We start from the raw sequence: 27,089 nt of genomic DNA, 5'->3' as shown, positions 1-27,089 counted from the left end.
TTATGTAACATCAGATTTTATAAATCTCCAAATTAAACCCTAAATTCTCAATCTTTATAACATAACAGCGGAAGCGTAATTCAATAAACCCCAAATTAAAATTAGGGTTCTTACAAGATTGGGGAAAAACACCCTTAATGGAGAATCATAAAATTAAGAACCTACGCTCTGATACCAATTATTGGAAATTCCTTATGATTGGTGAAATACCAATCCTAGGATCTTGAATTTAATGATTCTCACGCACATATTTGAATCAAATGGTGCAGTGTCATACTTGAATCCATGTTCCTGAATGTGCTCCTTTGATCCACGTTTCTGAAAGAGGTTTTGTGGTATGATAGTCTTCCTCAACCAAATCCCTGATTCCTCTTGGGACTTGCGTTTTCACTCTGATGGGGAGAGGAGAAAACTGAATATGATTTGGTGTATTGGGACCATAACCTTCCTGATGTGTTAACTTATAGGGTTCCCATTATCCCCTATGGGTTAACCTGATGGGTATCCACCCATTAAGCCCATATCCGTTATAACCTTTTAGAAATCTAAGAGGTGTCACTGATTAGATCACTTATAATGTAATCCCGAAAATAAATAGCTAATATCATTGTATCAAATATATGATGCTCACCTTAATTAGAAATTTATAATTTCTAACGATGAATTCTTATGTGCCCTTTCTTATAAAGTGATTATATGAAGAAGACAAAGGAGTTAGACACAGAATTTTCATTAATTCACCCATTCAAATAGGAAATGATAGGTGTCATTCTAACTATATGCATCTTACTATCTTACAATGACAAAAACATCTCATACTGTAATGTCAAATAGTTATGGATAAGAATTTGTGTGCATGTTGTAGCATGGGCTAGGAAGTGGAAATGGGTGGGAGAATAACTATGGGAACTGAAAAAATAAGTTTTAGTAGCAGTAAGAAGCTAACAGTGTAATATTTTAAAGTGATTCACAGCATTACCATACATAAAAAAACATTTGCAAAAGATTCTTTTACAAGGCTGAGTTCCAGAACCATTTCAACGCAAATACTTGGACACAATTAAGAAATGATATTTGAAGAATTCATTTCCAAATCTTTACCCATTTTAAGCTGCACAAAATATTATGCCAAACTGATTCCTGATAAACATTCATAATAGAAGTTACATAACATAGATCACCCAACTTAAGTAAAAAGCCACAATCTTATCATTGAAATTATTTAGTACTGGAACAAGGCAAGACCCACAGAATGGGAAATCAATGAAATCATACAAAGACAGCACAGAAAGAGAAATAACATGGAACAAACAAGGTAACAGACTGAAGGTCCAAATTTCTTGTTTTCAATATTCGTCTCCCTCATCGCCTTCTTCGCCCTCGGTGGCCTCTGCACCAACTTCCTCATAATCCTTCTCCAGGGCAGCAAGATCTTCGCGAGCCTCAGAGAACTCACCCTCTTCCATGCCTTCACCAACATACCAGTGCACAAATGCCCTCTTAGCATACATAAGGTCAAATTTGTGGTCAATGCGTGAGAAAACCTCAGCAACACTGGTGGAGTTAGAGATCATGCACACAGCCCTCTGCACCTTGGCAAGGTCACCTCCAGGAACTACAGTTGGAGGCTGATAATTGATTCCACACTTGAATCCAGTAGGGCACCAATCCACAAATTGGATAGTGCGCTTGGTCTTAATTGTTCCCACAGCAGCATTTACATCTTTAGGCACCACATCACCTCTGTACATCAGACAGCAAGCCATATATTTTCCATGGCGAGGATCACACTTGGCCATCATAGATGATGGCTCGAATGCGCTGTTCGTGATTTCAGAAACTGATAGCTGCTCATGGTATGCCTTTACAGCTGAAATCACTGGAGCATAAGATGAAAGCATAAAATGAATCCTGGGGTATGGCACCAGGTTAGTCTGGAACTCAGTAACATCAACATTCAAGGCACCATCAAACCTAAGGGATGCAGTGAGTGACGATATAACCTGAGCGTACCGAGAGAAAGTTAAACAGGCATGATCTCCTGTAATGAAATGATAAGATAATAAACATGTTTTTTTCAAATATGTTATTCACAATAACATACCTGAGAAACTAGGCGATTAAGGTTAGTGTAGGTTGGTCGCTCAATGTCAAGGGAGCGCCTGCAAATATCATATATGGCTTCATTGTCAAGCAAAACAGCAACATCAGTGTGCTCCAGAAGGGAATGAGTGGAGAGGACACTGTTGTAAGGCTCAACAACAGAGGTTGAAACTTGTGGTGAAGGATAGACAGTGAAACCAAGCTTAGACTTCTTGCCATAGTCCACCGAAAGCCGTTCAAGCAAAAGTGAACCAAGACCTGAGCCAGTGCCTCCACCAACAGCATTGAAAACCAGAAAGCCTTGGAGGCCAGTGCAGTTATCTGCAAGCTTTCTGATGCGGTCTAAGCAAAGATCAACTATCTCTTTCCCAACTGAATTGAAAGGCCATTATTAGAATCTGATACTCAAAGGAGTAACACTTAATGTGCATTTAGATTAGCTAATTTAGCATTCAAAACAGCTTATAATAAAATTGTTACTGTTTTTACAAAATCATTCAAAACCAAATCAAACAGGAACTTAAAAGGGGTAAAACAAATGCATTACTAGTATAGTGGCCGCGAGCGAAATTGTTTGCTGCATCTTCTTTTCCGCTAATGAGCTGCTCAGGATGGAATAGTTGGCGGTATGTCCCAGTCCTCACTTCATCAATGACAGTGGGCTCAAGATCTACAAAAATTGCACGAGGTACATGCTTTCCAGATCCGGTTTCGCTGAAGAATGTGTTGAAAGCATCATCGCCTCCACCCACAGTCTTGTCACTGGGCATCTGGCCATCAGGCTGAAAGAACACAAGGGAAAAAACAGAGTAGGTCCAAATGAAGTCTAACAAAAACAGGAAACCAAATAGGCATTTGAAGAGCATTTAACTGGATTAAAGGAACCAGTGATACTACATTACACACATTTACAATAGGATACAGACTTGGAGATACCAGAAGTTTTAAAATTTATAAGGCACAATAGGACCAAATCTATAAAAAAAATAGAGTTAAGAGTATCCAAAAGTGTTAGTGAATTATTCCATATGGATCCCACACAATTTGAAGCGTCTGTGCTTCATAGTACAAAACACAATTAGATTTGAACATGACATAGAGTGTTCATTTAAGATTATTTCTCCATAAAATCACTTTGTTTATAGTCACATATTTATTAACCTTTGTTTGGATAAGATGTTTTCAACACTCGGATATCAAAATAAAAGAATTTACTCTGAGTAGCTTTTGATTAACATGAATAGATTTTAAAATAAAAAATTACTATTTTGATTTAAATCAAACACAAATAAATTATATTTTACACTTAGTCAAATTTACAACATAGTCCAAAAATCACATATTTTGTAATCTTAAACAAACTAATCCATAATCACAAAATTATTCCTGTTAATTGAATGAAAAAAACTACTCTTTTCTCAAAACAAAGTTACACTGGATTGACAGCTTCTAATGATCATACTTATTTACAACAATTATCAAATCACTTGATCAAGACATAAATAACTGCAAAATTAACCATAAAACATAAGACACAAGTAGATCTGTAAAACAAAGAACAATAAAACATCATAGTTTAGTTGTCATAAACAAATTTTACAACATAAATGGTAACCATTCATTTAATAACACACACAAAAAAAAAAAAACAAATGCAGATTAAAATTTGTGAAGAAAAGGAAAAAAGATTGAGACCTGAATACCATGCTCGAGACAGTAAAGTTCCCAACAAGCATTTCCGACTTGAATACCGGCTTGACCAATGTGAATTGAAATGCATTCTCTCATTTTTGTTGTTGATATTGGAGATTGATGAAGAATAAGATATAATGAAGAGATGAAAGGAAGAGAATGAAAATGAAGAAGGACGTTTATTAAGACGCCTTTCCGGTTATTCTGTTATGATAAGAAAAGAACGTTGGATCCGCTTCGATTTCTATTTATAGGAGTCAGAGTTTAACTTCAGTTTCCGTTATTAGATGATTATTATGCCACTGCTGAACCTATACTTTACCCTTTAAATTTCAGGGTAAATACATTTTGTTGTTGATCTATCTAAATTTTTAGGTTTTAAGTTCATTCTATGATATCAATTTAGTGCTTATTTCTTTAAAATGGTAATGTTTGATTTTTTCACAATATACTAAATTCTTGTTGGTGTTCATTTTAAGTTTTTGAAAACTAAGTTTTAAACCGGAAATTAAATATTTTGGTAACTTTTTAATTATTCTCTCCTTTCTCCATTATCTATCTCTTCTTCATCTATAAAGTATGATTTTTAAAAATAAGGTAGGTGGTGAAAATAGGAAGATTTTATATATTTTTATTATCGGGAGAGTTCCACAATATAAATATGGATTGGATCATTTCTGAAATTTTATTTAAAAGTAATTTAAAATTGATTTAACTCATATGTCATCATTTTTGTAATATACTGACTCTCATACATCGGAGAGGATCTGAATTCAAATGAATTAGCATCATTTATATTAATGCAGAGATAAATGTATGTTTTTTCTCTTTATTTTTAATAATAAAAGTATAATTTCATTGTAATCAAATGTATAAATATTCATTAGAAGTTGTGTTTCCCTTAGATTTTTAAGCATTTGCCTCTCCATTGATCCTAACTCAATTCAAATAAGTTATGTTTCATAATGTGTATTATTTCATGTGTCATAAAATATGATTGGTTAAAAAATGTATTCAACTTAAACATTTAATTATTAAATATTTTTCTAACCAATCATAGCTTATAACATATGAAATGACATATGTGCAATACATGTGCTCCCATTCAATTAAGAAATGATGAAAAATATTGTGTTGCTAGAATTTAAATAAAGTTAGCATTTAACGGAATTTTAAGTCAAAGGGCCTCAACAATGCAGCACTTTTCAGTTGCTCTTTACTCTTTACTTGTTGTTGAATATAACAATGATTCCACAAGCCCAACTCTCAAGCCCAAAGAGAAATCAAGCTAAAGTTTATGTTTTTCCAGACTTTCCTTTTTGGTCTACTTTCAAAATTCTGTTAACCGTTTTTTTGGTTAAAGTTTCTTTTTTCAGCTCCTAGTGTTATATAATATAGATTTATGCCTTTGTATTAATCATCAAGATCAATAAAGAAAAGTACATTTTCATAGTCTTTCATTCAAGTCTTTGTTCTTGATCTCTTCGTTTGGCAAGATAGTTTTCTTGTACATTCAATCAATTGCGGTTTACTTCTGCTTTCTTTTAGTCATGGATTTGCAATCTTCACATGGTATTAGAGCATCCTAGAGAGGGTGTCTCTGCTGCGCCATTGTTGTTAGTTTACTTTTCTTTCATTTCCTTTACTTGTGCTTTCTATTTTATTTTCTCTTTAATCTTATGTTGCTCATTGCATCTTTTACTGAGATGACCAATCAACTCATGAACCATGTTCTTGATCCTACAAGCCCTTATTACCTGTCTCCCAATAAAAACTTCGGCGATGTACTCGTTTCGACCATGTTAAGGGGTGAAAATTATCACCCATGGTCAAGAGCTATGACCATGGCTTTAGAATCCAAAAATAAAATTGTATTCGTAGATGGATCTCTGCCAAAGCCTCATCCTCATGATTAAATATATGCAATTTGGAATAGATGCAATAACCTTGTAGTGTCATGGATCACTCAATCCATTTAACCATCCATAGTGCAGAGTGTACTATGGATGGACAGTGCAAAGGAAATATGAAATGATCTAAAGGAAAAGTATCACCAAGGAGACATATTCAGAATCTCTGAATTCATAGGGAGTTATATTTACAATTATAAGATATGTACCATTCTATGTACCTCTTGTTTTTTATTGTTTAAAAAACTAAAACATGAATTAAATATATATTAATTTTATATTTTCTGATCAATAAAAATGAATGATACATTAAGTAGTATACATATGAGATTGGAGATGTAATCTGGAAGAGAAGGGGTTGCTGGCTAGCCACTGTTTTCATCCTGTATCAATTGCTTTTATTGCAGGTACCTACAGTTATGAAGTTTGGTTTACAACATAAATTCGAATGTTAATGTTACTCCAATTGTATAGGGAGAAAATATCTAAACTAATCCACCTCGTTGTTTTTTTCTTCTTTTAAGCAAAGAGCTAAGGGCAATTCAACACTACACTACAATACTATAAAAGAAACATCAACATTGACTTGAGGTAGCGCGGTTTCAAACCGCAAATGAAGATATTTAATAGACGTAACTGACACATCCATAAGAAATGTATTAAACCATTCAAGTAATTAAACGGTGAGTATTGTTACAAGAATTGATTCTGAGAATTTGCAATAATTTAAGCAAGTATTTAGGTGATGGGCTCATTGTCATTAAACTTCTTTCTGTATTAGCAAAATCAACAAATACTTTGTGGGTTAAAACAATATTATAAATTTTATTAGGAAACCAATTTGGTTTGTTGAATGCTTAATTTTCTTGAGTTGTTTTCTCAATTATTTTTATATGAAAAACTCATATAATTCCTTAGGCCAAGTTAATAAATTATATTGGGTCTATTTAAGTGTGAAGTCTCGTAGTGGATATACGAGGATGAACGAAAAAGTTTATAAGTAAAAAATATTATGAAACTAATGTCTTGAGGTTTTGGTTCAAGACATAATATTTCACTTATGACTCTCTATTATTCTCATACACTGGTAATAATGGAACTCCCTAATGGCTGGAGTTCGTTCCAACAAACTCAATAAAATTTCCAATACAACCACAATAATGAAGTTGTCTATTTTTAGATTAAGTCAATCAAGGATTATAAATGCAACATGTAAATTCATACATCACTGTTCCTAGCAGACACATATAACCAATAAACGCTTGGCTAACTAGATTGTTTAGGGCTGCTGTGTTTGGTTCTCATATAACCAACAAACGCTTTCTTTGTTTTTGGCCATTCACTTGTATACATTAACAACAATGATTTCTTGATATGGACAGTAGCAACAAAGGCTTTCTTGTTTATTCCAATTTTTTTTATTTATTTTAGTATAATGAGTAGCCCAAAGCTTACCATCTCTTTTACCTAAGATGAACATGATGTGAACCTCTTGGATAAAAGGCTCATTGTTGTGATCATTCTTGAATGGTGTATCACATTTGGCCGAGATGGCTTGAACCGTGGCCTAGGCTAGCTTTATTTTGGCCGAGACAAATTGCAGACAAAAGTTGGCTGGACAAATTGCTCTTGGACCGAGCCAATTTGTGGGTTGGTGTTGTTTGACCGAGTCAAGATTCAGTCCTGGCCTAGGCTGGCTGTTATGAACGTGCCTAGGTATTTCTGGCCCTATCTGGTTGAGTCTGGCCTGGTTTGCTGATTCTGACCGAGTCTGACTGATCTTGGCCTGTTCTGCTGACTCTGGTCGAGTCTGTGTGATCCTGGCCAAGTCTGGCTTGGTCTAACCGAGTCTGGATGGGTCAGAAATGGTTTTGGCCGAGCCAAATGTTGTTTAGGCCAATTTTATTTGGGCAACAGAAATGTATTTGATATGATAAAAGAAATGGAGGAGATTGAAAGGTGATGGCGCCACAAACAATTCAATTGTTTGATAAGCCAAGTGATAATCGCCACAAGGAATGATCCTTGATAAAATTGATAATTCTCGGTTCCACCAAGAATGATTTTAGGAGGCTATGCTTAACTAAAGAGGAAAACAATTCCAATTCAACTTTCAAATTTTTTATTCCGTAGTTCCACACATATATATGTAGTGGTTTGGCTTGCTTTGCCTCCACGGAATTACAATGGAAATAAAGCCTAATAACTTGCCTATTTAAGACTCCTAAAACACTACTTTATGGCAATCCAACATAGGATGTTTATTGACTAAGAACCTACACACTAACAAGACCTTATACATGTGTTTCACAGTCATGGTTATGAACTATATTCATCACATGTTTAATTTGCCTACATTATTACATTTAAAGACAAATAATAAATAACATATGATGTCAATTGTTGTTCCACCATGCTCTCCATGGTTTTGAGTGAATTGATGGTGTTTTGATGAGTCTTGGATTCCTTTGATGCTTCACGGCTAGGTTGACTTCTCTTTTGATCACATGCTAAATTCATGAATTAATTCTTCATCAAGTCTTCCACGCCTAATATGAATGTGAGTTTAGCATGGAATTCCATTTGCAAGAATCTTCACGGTTCCATGAGCATAGTGGGTGCCCAACGGCTAAGACATGACATTATTCTCCCATAAAGAGCTTTTACAACTAACATTAATGTTGGTTAGCTTTGGATGCCATTCATGGAAGAAATCCACACGAGCCAGCTTCTAGATATGGACTAATGAGTCTTCATGATGAATTAATACCCATAATGCATGGTTGGTCCAAGTGTGAAGCTTTTAAGTGCATGATTAAAGTGTGACATAACTCATCATAAAGCTCCCAACGACCAGTATGAGTGATGACTAACATTGGATACCAAGCTTGAGTAATTTCCCACGGTTATAATGTGTAGAACAAGTGCCAACGGCTAGAACATGGCTTAACTCACCATAAGTTCTTTTCCACGACCTAGTCATGTAGGGAAAATGAACCCCACGGCTAGCTCTTCATCACACATAAACAACCACATTTCCTCCATCATTTAATTATGATGGTTACACTTTAATGACATTTTTACTCGTGAATTACAAGGCAATTTATTGAAATTAAAATAATTAAAATATGTTGAAGATAATCAAATTCCCCGCGGAAATGGTGTGAAAAATTGCTCATGGGTCCCACGTGACTCATTGGACCAAAATTTGGCCAACTTATGGCTGGGCCAAAGTTGCCATGCCTAGCTGGCCATATTGTGCGCCCAGCGCCTGGCTCAGTGCTTGGCCACACCCAACTGGCCTGTGTGCCCCACCCACGTCCAACCTGGTGCGTCATGTCTCGGTCAAGCCTGGTCATGTGCCCAACGTCTAGTTCCATGCGCCCATAGCCTTGATCAGGTCTGCTCCCTGTGCCTCAGCCAGACTTGGCTTAGTGCCTCGGTCTGGATTTGTCCCACGCCGAGCGCTCTGGTGCATATGGTCAACGCCCTGGTGCTCCTGTCCAACATCATGGTGCATCTGTCTAGGCCATATGGCCCTGCTCCTGGTCAACTTAAGCCATTTTAAGGACTTAACCCATGAAAGTTGGGTCACCGCATCTTGGCTCACATCAGAACATGACACAATATTTCATATTTTTTCATATACTAGCATGTGTATATTCATCCGAGTTTAAGGGCTAAGGCTAGCTGCAAGAATGGGGATCAAATGTCCTACATTTTGTGTTTCATCGTGTTTCAGTCCAATGAAAAGTTGTCACATACTTGAAAAAAATATATTTTTTATGCTATTTAGTGCAATATTATTGGTTTGGGACATGATGACAGGAGATTTTGGGGATATAGGATACTGATTCAACTTGCAAACTACAAATATCTGCCATTAATTTTCAACCAATAATTGGATAGTAGTTGTGAATATAGAAGTCATCTAATAGTGGCATGACTTATGTGTTAAAAAAAGTGGTGTATGAAAGGGCTACTCGAATTACACTTAGAAGTCGTGAAAGGACTACATGACTTCTAAACAGTGAAAAAATACACCCAAAAGTCGTAAAATCGTGAAAGGGTTACATGACTTTTACACATTGAAAAAAATTACACCCAAAAGTTATAAAAAGGGCTACATGACTTATGGATAAAACACCATCAAGAACAGAAGTCGTTAAAGGAGTCAACGACTTCTAATAAAAGTCATACAATGACATAACGACTTCTAATATATGTCAAAATGATAATCGATTACACATTTTAATCCAACGGCTAATAATCAATTTGCATGGATGCGAACTAACTAATTTGTAAATTAACCCTTACTGATTTTAAGAATACATTTGTGTGGACATGAATAGTATGGGCAAGATAGTCCGTTTTGCTGACCGGAATAGTTGAAATTGAGGAACATAATATTATGTAGACTTGGGCAGCTACTCGAAATAAAGAAGATACGAAATGCCAATCCATGGTCTTTTCGGAGTTTTTACTAATAGACAAAATGTTGTCTTTCAATCTATGAACCTCAAAGGAAACATAGGACAGAAGAAAAACAGTAAAAGTAAAAGATAATTTCAAACTTAAAATAAAGGGAGAGTAGAGGTCGGTGATATGATACTATATGGACAACAAAATATGTCCAAGTAAATAGAAAACCTTTGTACAAAATTTGAAATGAACCACTACTTCTCCATCTTTTAATAGATTTTTGAGTAAAGTTGTTTGTCATCGTCTTGGTATCAAATCACCTTTTGTTCTTTCAACCTTTTACCTTTGATTTTCATTGTGTGATTGTTTGTACATACATATATATTTTTAAGCATATAAAGTAATCGATTATCCTTGTTCTAACAATTGAAGATGTGAGTTAAAATAGTATTTAGTAAGTACTACAGTATTGCCATATCCTTTCATACCTTCTCTAATTTTAGGTTAGGAATCATAAATATGTAATATTTGCCATATCCACTCTTAACATGAGAAATTTAGGGGTAAAGATTTGGTCTAAAGAGAAAGGGGAGGGGAAGATGAGAGGAGTGAATAAAATAGGGTAGGAACAATTTTGATTACACACTTTTTATATCTCAAGTTGTATCAAGTTAAAAATAGAATAAAACTTATAACAAAATAATGAATTTAATATCTATGTATTATTTAGTGTAATTTTTTTTACATTGATAATACATTATTTATTATTGATTTTTATTTTAGAGTCAATAATAATTAATATATAAATAAAAGATAATTAATATTTCATATATAAATTATAAATGATACTTACACAATATATATATATATATATATATATATATATATTAAATCCAAATAATATTGTTTACAAATGGAATTTTTTCTGCACACCATTAATGTTCAAAGCTTGTTAGATGTAAATAATTAATTCATTAATTAAAGAACCTATCATTGGAACACACCCTTGCCCTTTTCCTCAGCTAGTGCCCAATTGTTCCACTCAATTGCATACCATCACATCCCATCATGTGGTCGTAGCAAGCAAAATCAATGTGTCTGCATGCAATGTCGTTTTGGTTTCACAATCAATCAAAGCCATATATAATAATCGAGCACCTTTTTCTTCTTTTTGTTTATTTATTTCTAAAATAGATTATCATTTCTTTCTGCAACCACACCAACCAAACAGTGCAGTGGAATTTTGTCATTTTTTTACCTTTAGGAGATGGGGATTAACATGCTCTCTCATAAAACTATGTCACTACTTATATTGGTGCACCAACCTCACATAACACCAATGTAAATTCTCTTCTAACTTTTAACCCTATTGGACCGATAATACCATTAACATATGTAGGAATTAAATGATTGTGATATATGATTATAAAATACTACATATAAGAGTAGAACATAGATGTATATGTTAGAATATAAATAAGTAGAATAAGTTTACTCATAAGACTTAGATATCTTTTTAATCCTTGTAGATGTCATGTAAAAATACAATATTATTTTACGTCCATCTAAACTTTATTTATTAATTTTAGTCCAAAAATCAACGACTATTGACTAAAATCAACCACAGTTATGGCTAGTTGACGCTAAGATAAGAAACTATGTATTCATAGTAAAGTTGCTATCATTTTTTTAATCTACATAGTAGGAAAAAGGTTGCTATATTTTCAATGGAAAACAAGACAATGTCAATGAGTTCCTTTCTTGTGTTTTAGCGTGAACTGCAAAAAAAGAATATATAAAATGAGTTCACTCATAACATGGTCCATGAAATTTAGTCATTGCTTCAATGGCTTGTTTAATGTTATCAACCATGGACACATTTTTTATTTTATATTATACCCAACAAGTTTGTGTCATTGTGTCCCTCTCACTCTCCCTGTCATGGGGTACCCCAAAATAAACAGGACTAGACCCCCTTGTGTAGGGTCAGAACAGCAAGAAGCCATGCCATAAATACAGTGCAACATGATGAAGACAATGACTTCATGATAAAGAAATATACTCCCACCAATCCTACTGTACAATTACAAAACCATTAAAAAGAAAAGTAGAAATAAGTAACCAAACATTAACACCTTAAAAGCTAGAGAAAACCCCACCCCAATGAGTAAAACTGAAGAAAGCAAGTAGAAAAACTATCATATCGCAACCGGAGAAAATAAAGATAAAATAACACAATAACACTCCCACATTCAACATAGATAGCACTTTAAATGCTAAGAAGATCAGGTGGTGCTGACTTCGGAGGATGTTCTTGATCATTAGGTTCCTTAGATGATGCTGTGTTCGGAGACTCGGAACCATTTGATGATGTCAAAGAAGATTTGGTGATCGTCAAGTCTCCTTGTTTTGAACCAGGTGGCTTTGGAAGCTCGGTTAGAATTTGAACAACTTCGCGCATAGTTGGTCTCTCTACTGCCTGTTCTTCAACACACAACATGACTACGTAGAACACATGCATCACCTCTTCGATCGGAATTGAGGGAAGCCTAGGATCAAGAACTTTTAGAACTCCTTCCTTGTTTGAGTCAGTCATTTTCCTCACCCATTGCACAATGTCTACACCATCACCAAATTCTCCAACTGGTTTCCTTCCTGTTACAAGCTCTAAAAGAACCACACCAAAGCTGTACACATCGCTTTTCTCATCAACTTTTGATAGGGGCAATCTGTTAGGATGCCACCTGTTATTAAAAATGTGTACTCTAGAGGGAAAAGGAAAGTTTGGTTTGATGATAACAAACTTTCCTCTCCACCTTTAGGCAGTTAGTTAGTTAAGGGAAGTTATGGTTCTATAAGTAGAAAGGTAAGTTAGTGAAGAGAAGTAGTTAGAAAGTATCCTCTGATTTGAAATCAGAAGTAGGGATTGGATCGTGGGATCCAAGACACTCAATTCTCTCTTGTAATTCTACTCTTTCTTCAATAATAAAACTAGAACCCTAACAGAATCTCTTGATTCTGGGTTAGGGGCAATTCTTTTCTATCTTCAGCTTATCTTTTCTTTTATCATTGATACCAGTCTTAACACTGGTATTAGAGCACCATTCTTGGTGCTTGAGGGGTGGGAGATCCCACGTTCTTTATGCTGCTGATCCTGTGGCGTATGGTTTCTACGAGAAGCATGGCAAAGGAAGGAGATAGATGGGGCCAGGAAAGGGAGGCAGTTCATACTCGATTGGAGTTGAACGAGGCTCGAATGAAGAGAACAGAGGATTTAATGGGAGCAATAGCAGAGAAATTAGGGATTAGAACAGAATCCAATTCCATCGAAGGAGATAATGAACACGAGGATGAAAGTGGAAGGCCTGAGCTTCATCATAGCCAACGTGAAAAGTGGAGACGTTTGGAAATACCTATCTTTGTTGGAGACGATGCGCATGGGTGGGTCCAACGCTTGGAGAGGTACTTCACTATGAGGGGTATCACGACAGAGGAGAAAATGCAAGCAACGATGGTAGCTCTGGAGGGAAAAGCCCTGAGTTGATTCCAATGGTGGGAGAGATGCAACCCAAAGCCCACATGGGAAGGTTTCAAGCTGGCAGTAGTGAGGAGATTCCAACCCTCTATGGTCTAGAACCCATTTGAGTTACTTTTGGCCTTAAAGCAGGAAGGAGGGGTGAAAGCTTATGTAGAGGTGTTTGAGAAATATACGGGGACATTAAGGGAAATCAACCAAGAGTTTGTAAGAGGAGTATTCATCAATGGATTAAAGGAAGAAATAAGGGTAGAGGTGAGGGTGTATGAATTAGGTACTCTGCCTGAAATCATATAGAAGGCCCTCTTAATAGAACAAAAGAATATGGTGGTTAACAAGAGGCCCCTGTTAAGTAGTTCCAGGACATGGGGGTATTTCAGGGGTGGATCAGTGTCAGGGGTGGATCAGTTAATAAAGTTGTTACCTTGGACCCCACGCAATCTGGGGGTAGCAGGAAGGAAGGATCCTCTGTTGGGAGTGTAGGAGGGGAATTTAGAACCCTCCAAGAAGGGGATAGTTCTCGAATTAAGGGTGAATTTAGAAGGCTATCAGCTGCAGAGATGAAAGATAAAAGGGAAAGGGGGTTGTATTTTAGGTGTGATGAAACCTTCTCTAGGGACCACATCTGTAAACACAAACGATTAAGTATGCTCCTAATGGCAGAAGAAGAAGAAGAGGAGGGGGAAGACAGTGTAGAGGGAGGGGGTGAATCCCTCACCTTCTTGCAACTTTCTCTATATTCAATGAAGGGTCTATCCTCAGTAAGGTCCTGGAAGATTGGGGGGAGATTGGAGGAGGTCCCTGTAGTCATCTTGATTGATTGTGGGGCTTCACACAACTTCATTTCTCAAGAGTTGGTGTAGAGGATGAACTTAGTAGTGGATAAAACCAAAACCTATGTGGTTGAGGTAGGAGATGGCCACCATATTAAGTGCCAAGGTAAGTGCTCACAGCTTAAACTTTGCATACAAAAACTAGAAGTTCAACAAGACTTCTATTTGTTTGGCCTAAAGGGGGTTGACTTGGCACTGGGACTGGAATGGTTGTCTAGTTTGGGGGAAGTCAAGGCTGATTTTGGAAGAATGAGGCTGTCAGTTTCAATAGGGGATTCTGCGGTCACTCTGGTAGGAGACCCTGCTCTGTCCAGAGCAGAATTGTCACTAGGGGCCTTCATGCAAGTTTTGATGGAAGAGGGACAGGGGTTGCTGGTTCAGTATGGGGAAGACCCAACTAGAAATGTTCAGAGGGTGCCTCTAGAGATCTCTGAGGTGGTGCAACAGTTTCAGGAGGTGTTTCAAGATCCAGATGGCCTACCCCCTTCAAGATAGCATGATCATGCTATTCATTTGAAGGAAGGGTCTAATATTCCTAACATCAGACCCTATAGATGTCCTTATTATCAGAAAGCAGAGGTTGAGAGGTTAGTAGCTGAGATGCTTGAAGCATGGGTCATTAGGCCTAGCATCAGTCCTTACTCTAGTCCAATTATATTAGTGAAGAAGAAGGATGGGGGTTGGAGGTTTTGTGTAGACTACAAGGCCCTCAACAGGATCACTGTGGCTAACAAATTCCCTATTCCCTTGATTGAGGAATTGCTAGATGAGTTGGGGAATGCAAGGGTTTTTTCTAAGCTTGATCTAAAATCAGGTTACCACCAGATTCGAATGAAGGAGGAAGATGTGGGCAAAACAGCTTTTAGAACTCATGAGGGCCATTATGAGTTCTTGGTTATGCCATTTGGCTTGACCAATGCTCCATCTACATTTCAAGCTTTGATGAATGAGGTACTTAAACCCTACTTAAGGAAATTTACTTTAGTTTTCTTTGATGATATTCTAGTGTATAGCTCAGATTTTGCTACACATGGCAAGCACCTTCAACTGGTCCTAGGAATCTTGGTCACTCATGCCCTCAGAGCCAACTTCAAGAAGTGCAGTTTTGGGCAACTCAGCATAGAGTACTTGGGGCACATTATTTCTGAAGGAAAAGTAGCTGCTGATGAATCCAAGGTTGTGGCAATCAATTCCTAGCCCAAGCCTACTAATGTCAAGAGCTTGAGAGGTTTTTTGGATTGACATGATATTATAGGAGGTTTGTTAAAGGCTATGGCAAGAAAGCCAAACCTTTGACTAACCTGCTTAGAACGGATGCTTTTCAGTGGGGAACAGAGGCCATTGTGGCCTTTGAAGAACTCAAGAAGGCAATGATGCAATTACCTTCCTTGGCACTCCCTGATTTTTCCAAGGAATTTGTGGTTGAGACCGATGCCTCAAGCAAGGGATTGGGAGCTGTGTTGATGCAAGAAGGGAGGCCATTGGCATTCTGGAGCCAAGGATTATCCATCAAATCTCAGCAGAAATCAGTCAATGAAAGGGAGTTAATGGCTTTGGTCCAAGCTATCCAGAAATGGAAACACTATCTGTTAGGGAGGCATTTTGTGATAAGGACAGACCAGAAAAGTCTGAAATTCCTCTCTGAACAGAGGTTGTTTTCTGAAGAGCAGTTTAAATTTGGCAGTCAAATTGATTGGGTTGGATTTCGAAATTCTGTACAAGCCAGGCAAAGAAAACTCTACAGCAAATGCTCTGTCCAGAAAGGTTTTGTTCTCTGCCATATCAATGATTTCCAATGATGATGTGGGCATATGGATAGAAGAATTACAACAAGACCTTAGGTGGAAGAAGGTAATACAAGATTTGTTGGCCAACCCTATTTCCCATCCAGATTATGAGCTTAGACAGGGCATCTTATACTATAAAGGAAGGTTGGTTTTATCAAAGGCTTCACCTAGAATCCCTATAATTTTAGTAGAATATCATGCCTCCCCTATGGGTGGCCACTCAGGTTATTTTAGAACTTACAAAAGAATTTCCAATTTTCTGTTTTGGATAGGGATGAAAGGGGACATTAAGGCCTTTGTGGAGGCCTGTGAGGTCTGCCAGAGGTGCAAATATTCTACCTTATCCCCTTCTGGGCTGCTTCATCCCTTACCCATTCCTCAGCAAGTTTGGATGGATATTTCCATGGATTTCATAGGAGGATTGCCAAAAGTTAAAGGTAAGGACACCATATATGTAGTAGTGGATAGACTAACTAAGTATGCTCACTTTTTTGCCTTAGGTCATCCCTATTCTGCTAAGGAGGTGGCCACCTTGTTCCTCAAGGAGATAGTCAGATTACATGGTTTTCCCTCTACCATAGTTTCTGATAGAGACCCTTTGTTTCTTAGCAATTTCTGGAAGGAGCTCTTCAAATTGGCAGGTACAAAACTTAAGCTCAGCACCTCCTACCATCCACAAACAGATGGTCAAACAGAGGTCACTAACAGATGCTTGGAAACTTCCTTGAGGTGCTTTATTGGATCTAAGCCTAAACAGTGGATAGACTGGTTGCACTGGGCAGAGTTTTGGTTCAACACCAATTATAATGGATCTTCTAGGATGTCTCCTTTTAAAGCCCTGTATGGCAGGGATCCCCCTGTATTGATTAAGGCTGGAACAGTCCCTTCTAAGGTAGAGGAGGTGAATCAACTCTTGACTACCAGGGACAGAATTCTAGAGGAACTAAAGCTGAACTTGGCTAAGGCTCAAAACCTGATGAAACAGGCAGCTAATAAGCATAGAAGAGAAGTTGAGTTTGAAGAAGATGAATGGGTGTACTTAAAACTACAGCCTTACAAGTTGAAATCCCTAGCAACTAGACCTTATGCTAAATTGGCTCCTAGGTACTATGGCCCCTTCCAGATCATACAGAAGCTGAGCCCTGTGGCCTATAAACTACCTCTGCCAGCTTATTCAAAAATCCATCCTGTATTCCACATTTCCTTGCTGAAAAAGGCTATTAAGCCTGACCAGGAAGCTCAACCCTTGCCTCCTAATGCGATCGGAATTGAGGGAAGCCTAGGATCAAGAACTTTTAGAACTCCTTCCTTGTTTGAGTCAGTCATTTTCCTCACCCATTGCACAATGTCTACACCATCACCAAATTCTCCAACTGGTTTCCTTCCTGTTACAAGCTCTAAAAGAACCACACCAAAGCTGTACACATCGCTTTTCTCATCAACTTTTGATAGGGGCAATCTGTTAGGATGCCACCTGTTATTAAAAATGTGTACTCTAGAGGGAAAAGGAAAGTTTGGTTTAATGATAACAAACTTTCCTCTCCACCTTTAGGCTGTTAGTTAGTTAAGGGAAGTTATGGTTCTATAAGTAGAAAGGTAGTTAGTGAAGAGAAGTAGTTAGAAAGTATCCTCTGATTTGGAATCAGAAGTAGGGATTGGATCGTGGGATCCAAGGCACTCAATTCTCTCTTCTAATTCTACTCTTTCTTCAATAATAAAACTAGAACCCTAACAGAATCTCTTGATTCTGGGTTAGGGGCAATTCTTTTCTATCTTCAGCTTATCTTTTCTTTTATCATTGATACCAGTCTTAACAACTTTCAATGTGTAGGCATACTCTGCAATCAAAATCTCAAACTTTAGTCAATAATCATAACTAAAATCTCTAACCAATAACTACAGGATTAATCTAATTATTGTTTGGGGCTATGGTCAAGAATCAAAGGAGCTTAAAGGCATATACCATAGAGTTACCTACTATTAACTTTTAAGTATGGATATATTAGTAATTAGTAATAGGAAACTGAAAGTGTGCATGTCAAGAGGAACACTTTGGAAAGCTCTCCTTGAACGTCATGGTTTTGATGAGGACAACGTGTGCCTAAAAGTGCTTGAAGATAACCAACAATTCAACGTGCTTAAGTCTTTTATTTGGTACTAGGCTTAGACTAGATTCTAGTTTAAGTTGAGTCGAAGGCTTAGGGCACCTAATACATGTCTCACATGCATTTATCTTTTAAATCATTTCATCCATGAGATATGTTCATTTGATAATATGTTCATGCATTACATAAATACATGTATATATGCATTCTAGGCATAAAACTAAGTGTCAAACATGTATTATCTAAGTGCATAACATATTTGATGTTTTCTATTTGAAAATACATATTTTATTTAGTGTTAATCGATTAACCATACCTTTAATCGATTAACCCAACTGCTGTGTAAAGTGGTTGCCACTGGAACACGTTTTTGTAATGCAGTTAATCGATTAAGGGTTTACGTTAATCGATTAACCTAACTGATTTTTAAGTTGTTGAAACTGAAAAACTGAAAAACAGAATCAGTTATAATTTTTAGTCCCGTTAATCGATTAAGAAGGCATTTAATCGATTATCTGGGGTTCTGGACTGATTCTTTATAAACTGCGTTTTCAGAATTAATCTCATAAGTTGCATGTTGCATTTATTAGAGAGTTAGAGCATTCTACGTGTTAATTGTTGCATCTATTTGTTAAGTGCATTAGTGAGTTTAGAAATGAGAGATTCCTTGCTTTAGGATTGAGTGCATTTCATGTTATAATTTCTCATGTTTTCCCTCACATGTTCATGCATATTTTGATGCGTTTTTCATGAAGTTTATGATTCTGTAACTTCTGTTTTCATAACTAATACTTGTCATTTCACATGAGTTTGTGTTAGATGTGCATTAGAGTAAAGCCTTCTTGTTGTATTTGAGCTTAGGTATAGCTTAATTTTACTCTTGTAATTCTTGAATAAATTGTTGTAAAGGGAATCTCTTGGTGTCGTATCACCAGTAGAGATTGTGTGTTTCTTCATAGCTTAGAGTGTAAGAAAAGGAAAGAACGAGAGATTCTTTGGCTGGGGCTACGCCGAAAGAAACGTTTTCTTTATCGGTAGGAAGGGAGTCAAACCATTGGATAGTTTCTTTGATTTCTTGTCATTTGCTAAGTGTTGTAATTGGATAATGTGTTTGTAAATTACATTGATTCGATTATAGTGAAGGAAATCTCCCAAGTCAGTCGGGAGGCCTGGATGTAGTTTGCAGTGGACAGCAAACGAACCAGGATAAAAATTCGCGTTGCAGGATTTGTTTTCTCTCTCTCTCTTTACTGTTTTCAATCGATTAATTTGTATATTGGATTCAATTGATACATTCTGTTCATTTCCTGTACTAGATGTTATTCTGATATACAATCTGTAAGCTCTGTATTCGTTCCGTTATCGGTTAACTGTTCTGCAATTAATCATTTTCTGTAATAGCTTACTGTTTGTGTTTAATTGATTAAAATTGTTGTATTAATCGATTATCCTGTTTCTGTTAATCGATTATAATTGTTTCTGTTAATTGATTAAAACTGTTTTTTTTGTTAATCGATTAAAATTGTTCAATTAATCGATTATCTTCTCTCTTTAATCGATTATCTTAGGGGTGATTCAGCATAAATTGTTGAGTTGTAAAAAGCGGCTATTCTAACCGCGACACCTATTCAACCCCCCTTCTAGGTGTATTATAACCACTGATACCTAACAGAAACATGTTAGTTTAACGGAAAAATCAAGAGGTCATAATAATAGTAATTGAAAACATGTTAATTTAGTGGAAAGTTCAAGAGGAAATAAGTGTGATAGAAAACAAAAAAAGTGATGATAAACCACATGGCATGTTAGCATCATTAATTGTTCAAGGGCATCACAACATGTGCAGTTCTAAACCTACACCAATGATGTTGAGTCAAAAGAGACAAACTGATTACTAAGGATTATAGGCAGGAATATTATTGGGAAAAAGGAAATCAGTCACATAAATTCAACATAACACTCATCAATTATATTTGAATTTGAATATGGTACCTGGAGCTATGTATCCATATGAACCTGCAATAGCAGACATGCATTCAGATGTTCCAGAATCTTGAAGGAATTTAGCAAGCCCAAAATCAACAACATGGGCTTCAAAGTTGGAATCGAGAAGGATATTGTTCGATTTCACATCACGATGAACAATAAGTGGCGAACAATCATGATGTAGATAGCAAAGCCCCTTTGCAGCCTCGACAACAATTTTATACCTTGTGTCCCAAAGCAAATGGCCCCTTTCTTACCATGAAGAACTTCACCTAAACTTCCATTAGGCATGTATTCATAAACCAACAGATTTGTCTCATGGTTTGAGCAGAAACCCAACAATCTAACAATGTACCTGTGCCGAATTCGTCCCAAAGTCTGAATCTCAGCATTGAAACCATGATCATGTGAAGAGCCTCTGCTCATAGTTGGTAACCTTTTCACTGCAACAAGATCTTTGTTCGGCATAGCACCCTTATACACAATACCTGCACCTCATTTCCCTATAATGTTGTCCTCCTTCAAGCAACCCAAAACATCATCAGTAGTGAAATCCAAACATTGGAATGTAATCAATTTCCACACCCGAGCACCATCGGCCTTCTTCAACGACCGAGCTTTGAGTATCGCTGTAACAGCGAATGCGACAGAGCACACAAGCTGACCAATAACAAGCAATAGCTTCAAAGAAGGAGACAATGGTCCTTTAACATGAGGCTGTTGAGGGCCATTGCCAACCCCTTCCTTGCAATGACCCAAATAAGAGCCACAAAGTTCAGGGTTTCCAAGGAAAGAAGTATAGCTAAAATAGTTGAATTGACCAGTACCAGGAACCAAACCAGATAGATTATTATATGAAAAATCAACAGAAGTTAAACTTTGCATGGAAGCAATAGACCCTGGAATGGCACCAACTAAATAGTTTCTTGAAAGGTTCAAGTAATTCAATATCCTCATGTTTTTAATCTCATTGGGAATCTCACCAGAGAGCTCATTTCGGCTAAGATCAACAAAAGTCAAAAGCTTACAATGACTAATCTCTTTTGCAATAGGACCAGAAAAGTTGTTATGGCTAAAATCTATCTTTGAAAGCTGATGCAACCTTCCAATCTGAGGAGGAATGGGACCTGAAAACTTGTTACCATCAAGAAGAAGCTTTTGCATGCTCGTGAAGTTACCAATAGTAGGTGGCAAAGGCCCATAAAGCTGATTATTAGAAAGGGTAATTTGACCATGATTTGGAGACATTGAACCAGACTCAGGAAAATTCCCTGATAGAAAATTATCTTGAAGCTCAACTTGGGTTAATTTTGGAAGACCAAAAAGCCTTTTTGGGATAGAACCATTCAAAAAATTCTCTCCCATACGAATCCTAGTCAAAGATTCACACTTTCCAATCGAATCAGGAATAGGACCAAAAAGGAAACTCCCAAGAGTAATCAAAGTCTGAAGCTTGTGCTCGAAACACAAATCAGGAGGAAGTGACCCCATTAACTTGTTAGAAGAAAGATCAACAAGTGTGAGTTTCCCATTTTGCCCCAAACTCCATGGAATGCTCCCAGTGAAGTTGTTCTCCCAAAGCTGCAACACTTCCAAATCTGGAAGCTCACCAATGAACTCAAGTATCGCCCCATGAAGCTTGTTCCTGAACAGGTTCAACAAAGTTAAGTTCTTTAGCAACGAAAAACTCGCTGGAACCTCACCAGAAAGTGCATTGTTCGACAAATCCATAGATTTCAAGTTCTTCAAGTTCCCAAGCTCGGAAATTAAAGACCCAGAAAGCGTATTCACTTGATGAAACAACGTATCAAGTTTCTAAAGCTTCCCTATCTCCGCCGGAATCCACCAGAGATTCCACAGTAAGCAGCATCAAAACGAACCAACTCCAACAAGTTTCAGATCTCCGGCGGTATCCCACCGGAGTAAGTATTAAAGTACCCAATATAAATCTCTTTCAATGTCTTCAACTTTCTAATCTCCGACGGTATAGTTCCGGCGAGCTCATTGCCGGAGACAACAAGATATTCAATTTTTCGCCAATTTCCATACTCCGGCTAGATCAGACCGGAGAAGAAATTACCACCGAGATGCAAATGCTTTGAACTGGTCATGTTGGTTATCGAAACAGGAAGTGGGCCACTCATATTATTGTTGTAAAAGTCGAGAACTTGAAGATTTTCCAAGTTAGATAGTTGAGAAGGGAAAGTGGAGTTAAAGTTATTATTGGAGAGGTTAAGGTGTATGAGAAAGGTGAGGGATGAGAGAGAGGGAGGAACTGGGCCTGAGAATTTATTATCGGCGAGTGAGAGAGTGGAGAGGAAAGGGAGGTGAAGGGTGCCGGAGAGGGAGAGAGAGGTGAGGTTTACGGCGGTGACATGGTGGTTTGAGGAGTCGCAGGTTATGCTTGGCCAAGTGTAGTAAGGGGTATTTGAGGTCCATGAGGAGAGGAAATGGGTCGGGTCGGAGGTGATGGAAGTGGATTTGAAAGAGAGGAGGGAGTGGTATTCGGAGAGGGTGTGTGCAGTGGTGGGGTGGTGGTGGAAGTGGAGGAGGAGGGGTAATAAGAGGAGTTGCATTTTGTGTGAAGAGAAGAGAGAAATGAGTGAAGTGTTGATGAAAGTGTGTATTTGTATGTGTTTTGTGAGGTCTGTTTTGGTTACAAATGCCAATCATGTGAAGGAACTTTGTTAGGACATGGATCATATTATGGTTAAATGGAGACGTGGAATGAGATATATTCAGGAATTAATTTATGTCCATTTTGTTCAATATCTTTTTTTTTATATTTATAACAATTCAATACTAACACTAATCTTTAAAAAAACAAATAGCAATGTTATTAAAACCGGACCGGTCATCAAACCGGTGAGGGTACTGGTTATATACATATATATATATATATATATATATATGTAAAGTGTAAACATGTAACAAAAATTATCTAATATGTAGATACTCAAATTTATAATCCATATTTATAGTCAAAGTAAGAATTCTCATAGACAAACAACTTTAATAAATCCAAAGTCTAAATTACAAATACAAATAGTAATTCACAAGTACTTGTCTTACTTAACAAACTCGAAACATATGATGCAAGTTCATAACTCAGTCTACAAAACATATTATATATATTTAAAACTTTAACACCAAGGATACATAATTACATATGACAATATAATTAACTTTGGCATTCCATCGAACATAATGTAAGCGTAAAGGAAAAAAGATGATAGCAATATCTACACACCTAACTTAACAAATATTAAGCAAAGAAAGTATAACCAAAAGCACATAATCAGAATAAAATCACATGATATCAAAGTAGTTAACAAGTGATGTTCGAAAGAGTTAAATTAAGAAGAAATGTTGAAGGAAGGAAGAGAAGAAGAAGGAAGCTTAGAATAAAATACCTGAGAAGAGAAGAAGGAAGCTTAGAACTTTGATGGTGAAGGAAGGGAGTGTGGAAGTGAGATGAAGAAATGACACGGGGTTCTTTGATGGTGAAGGAAGAAATGACACGGTGAAGGAAGGTTTGGTCGTGTGAAAGTGAAACTGTGAATGAAGAAAATGCCAAAAGGGGTTCTTTAAAATTAAATGTATGAACCAGCCGGTTCAATCAAATTCCGGCCGGTTCACCGGTTTTGACACGGTTCACCGGTTTTTCTCCGGTTTACATCGGTTTTGATGCTTAGCCGGTACAACACTTGTTTCGTACCAGTTATGGGACCGGTTTACTGGTTCTCCGGTCCAACCGGCCGGTCCGAACCGGTTTTAATAACATTGACAAATAGGACTAGTTTGAGTGGTTTGCTACATAATTTTTGCTCAAAAGAAGAAAGAGTAAATAAAGAAAAGTGGCCATCCTAGAAATTGTTATAAGATATTGTTTAAGGATAATAAATTGAAGTTTTGGAATGAAAATCATAAATTCAATATTTTTAAGATAAAATATAACTAAATTGTGGATCATGCATTGATTGTGTATAAATTTATATATTGACAATGCATATATATTAGACATATGTGATTAATATATATTAAAATAATTTTTTATATAAACTAATTTAAAGTCTTTTTTGTTAATAACAGTATTTCAGTTGGCGAAGTATTTAAATATGAGCTTGAAGTTTATAAATTTTAATCCAATCAACTTTGTGGAGAAAATAATTCATATTAAACTTGACTCAAACTCAACTCTAGTTAATCTTTATGAAGTCGAATTGGGCTAAATTTGATTTATTTCTAGCTTTTCTAATGAGAAGGGATTGGAACCTAATTGAGATCCATGGATACCCACTGAAATTCAACTCCAACTCAATGGAGAGAACCCACTTTGACTAGGTTTGAGTAGAGTTTCCCCAACGTCAAATAATGAATTTACGTTTATATTTGGTATATGTGATACCCAACCAAAGCACTATTTAAATACTAAGCACAAAACTATAGAATTATCCTCTATACATGCATGTATAAAGAGATTTACAACACCTATGAATAAAGATATTCATTTAAATGATAAGAGAAATGTTTCTGGTGAGGTTGATACAAGTTCGGGTTCATGCTTTGTAAGGAAAAACCTCACTCCAATCCTTTCCGTGTGATTCCTACCAGCAAGTTGTCACTTTTTCGTGGAGGTCGTGTTTTCAGAAGCATCATTTTTGGACAGAGAAGACCTACAAAAAGCGACGTACATGATTAGTTCTGAATGGTGCGTTTCTTACATTCATGATGATAGTCAAATCTTGACGATATGGTACTCAGATCTTTACCAATGACGGGGTTGAGCAAGATCATTGTTTCATTTGTGTCTTGGACGTAGTTTCAAAAAACTAACGCTAAAACTAATAGCGTAAACAAAAATAAACTTGAAAAACATACCCAAAAAAATAAGGAATTAAAATGACAAATAATCAACGTAATAGAGTGAAAAATGTAATTTTGCCAAAGTGTAATTAAAGTGGGGTTTACAAGATTCGCTAGCTGTCATTACTTTAGATTTCACTTAGAGCAAGGAAGACTTTGCATTGAGTTGAACAAAATTTGTGAGCCCAAAGCCATTTCATCCCAGAAAACATGTTTTGTCCAACTCATTGAATATTTAAATGTCTTGGACGCTGTTCCTTTTGTCTGCTTTTCACCTTTGAAACATGAACTATTGTTCATTCAAATCATATTTGATATGATAGATCCATTTTATTAAAAATATTATTATCAATTAAAAATTTATTAATATTATTCCTGATTTTGATTCATTGTTATTTTATTAGACAACATATGAGATAAGAGATCTTTGTTCTAATCCTAATTATCTCCAAAATCTTGATATTCCTAGCTCTCATCACTTGAATTCATTTTTATCTAACGTACAAGTAACATATTGGAGTTGTGTGATGAACTATGAAATAGCTCCTGCTACACTCTAAATAGAGAGTTCAAAACATATCAAGTGGTTGATGCCATTTTCAACATTTCAAATTATTTAAAGATGAATTTTAGAAGAAAGTATATTATTTTCACTACACCATTACCTAGTAGTAGGAGGGCATAACACGTCTTTAATTTTAACGTAAAGAGTTAGTACAACACTAGTGTTGTGATAATTAATATCCATCCTTCCTAGCTACCCTAGGAAACCAAGCACAATCTTAATTTTTCCTAGTTATTAATCTTAGAGATAGAATAACGACAGAAGTTAAAAGTAGGTATATTAAAAACCAATGCTGAAATTTGACGGTAAAGAGGAGTCATTGATCTTGATAATGAGTGTTTTTGTCCTTTTCGATCACGTAACTTTTGCTTAGGTGCTTAACCGGTTGTTAGATGATATTGTTTGAAGATAAAAAAATAATTATTCCATCATCCATCATTTATTTTTTAGCATTATTAATTATTCAAAAAAAATATTATAAATAAATGATAAATGATATATTTACTCTATATAAATTTTTATATTGATAATATATGGATATTACACTAATGTTGAGAGATATTACTAGTATCATGCAGTAGGAACATTTTACTAATATTTTAAAATTCAAATTAATAGATAAATAATATTTAGACAAAATACTAACAAGTGTTAACAAAGAAATAAGTGTTATTTTGTATTGGAAAACTTAATTTTAAGATTAAATTTAAGTTTTCAACAATAACTTACTCATTTTATAATTATTAGCAAGACCCAATATATTTAAATATAATTTCTACCAACAGAGTTAGTAGTTAATGGAAATCCCTAGGCATATTGATGTGGTTTGGTCTTTGGTCATATATACCCAAATGACACTAAGCTTTCCTTTAATTGTTGAGAAGAAGTTAAGAAGAAAGAAAGAGATGAGAAGAAAATGAGGAGAAAGAAAGAGTGAAATAAAAAGTGGAATGGTGAGTTGTTTAGTTGAAGAGAAAATGATTGAAAGAGAAGATCGAGAGAGTAAGACTTAAACTTTTCACCTATTAAATAAACAACTTTACCATTGGCCATATTAATAATATTTTTCGTTCTAAATGAAAAATAAATATTAGTTTAATATGTTAAGAAATATAATGTTAATAATAAATATATAATTTTATATTAATGATTAAATATATGAATTTAATTAAAGTGTCTAAAAATGTTGAGCTAAAATTGAAATATTTAATTAAATAAATTGGTTAATATTTAAATGTGAACTACAAACACAAAAAATATAATGTTTTTAGGTCTATGAGTGACT

General features: G+C 35.9%; 1 protein-coding gene and 1 pseudogene across 1 annotated transcript; both read right to left on the bottom strand.

Moving 5' to 3' along the window:
- Window positions 1,113–4,018, bottom strand: LOC109331727 (tubulin alpha-3 chain). The gene is made up of 4 exons (XM_019566405.1): window positions 3,799–4,018; window positions 2,651–2,885; window positions 2,105–2,475; window positions 1,113–2,003 (listed from the first exon to the last, which is right to left on the bottom strand). Exons 1-4 carry the CDS (start codon window positions 3,889–3,891, stop codon window positions 1,347–1,349), a joined length of 1,356 nt encoding a protein of 451 aa, XP_019421950.1. The 5' UTR covers window positions 3,892–4,018; the 3' UTR covers window positions 1,113–1,346.
- On the bottom strand, window positions 12,109–22,964 carry LOC109331526 (annotated as a pseudogene).

This window comes from Lupinus angustifolius, chromosome LG17 (genome assembly GCF_001865875.1).
Source record: "Lupinus angustifolius cultivar Tanjil chromosome LG17, LupAngTanjil_v1.0, whole genome shotgun sequence".
NCBI classification, from domain to species: domain Eukaryota; kingdom Viridiplantae; phylum Streptophyta; class Magnoliopsida; order Fabales; family Fabaceae; genus Lupinus; species Lupinus angustifolius.
Note: the sequence above shows the minus strand (reverse complement) of the source record. Positions and strands in the feature narration are given on the sequence as shown.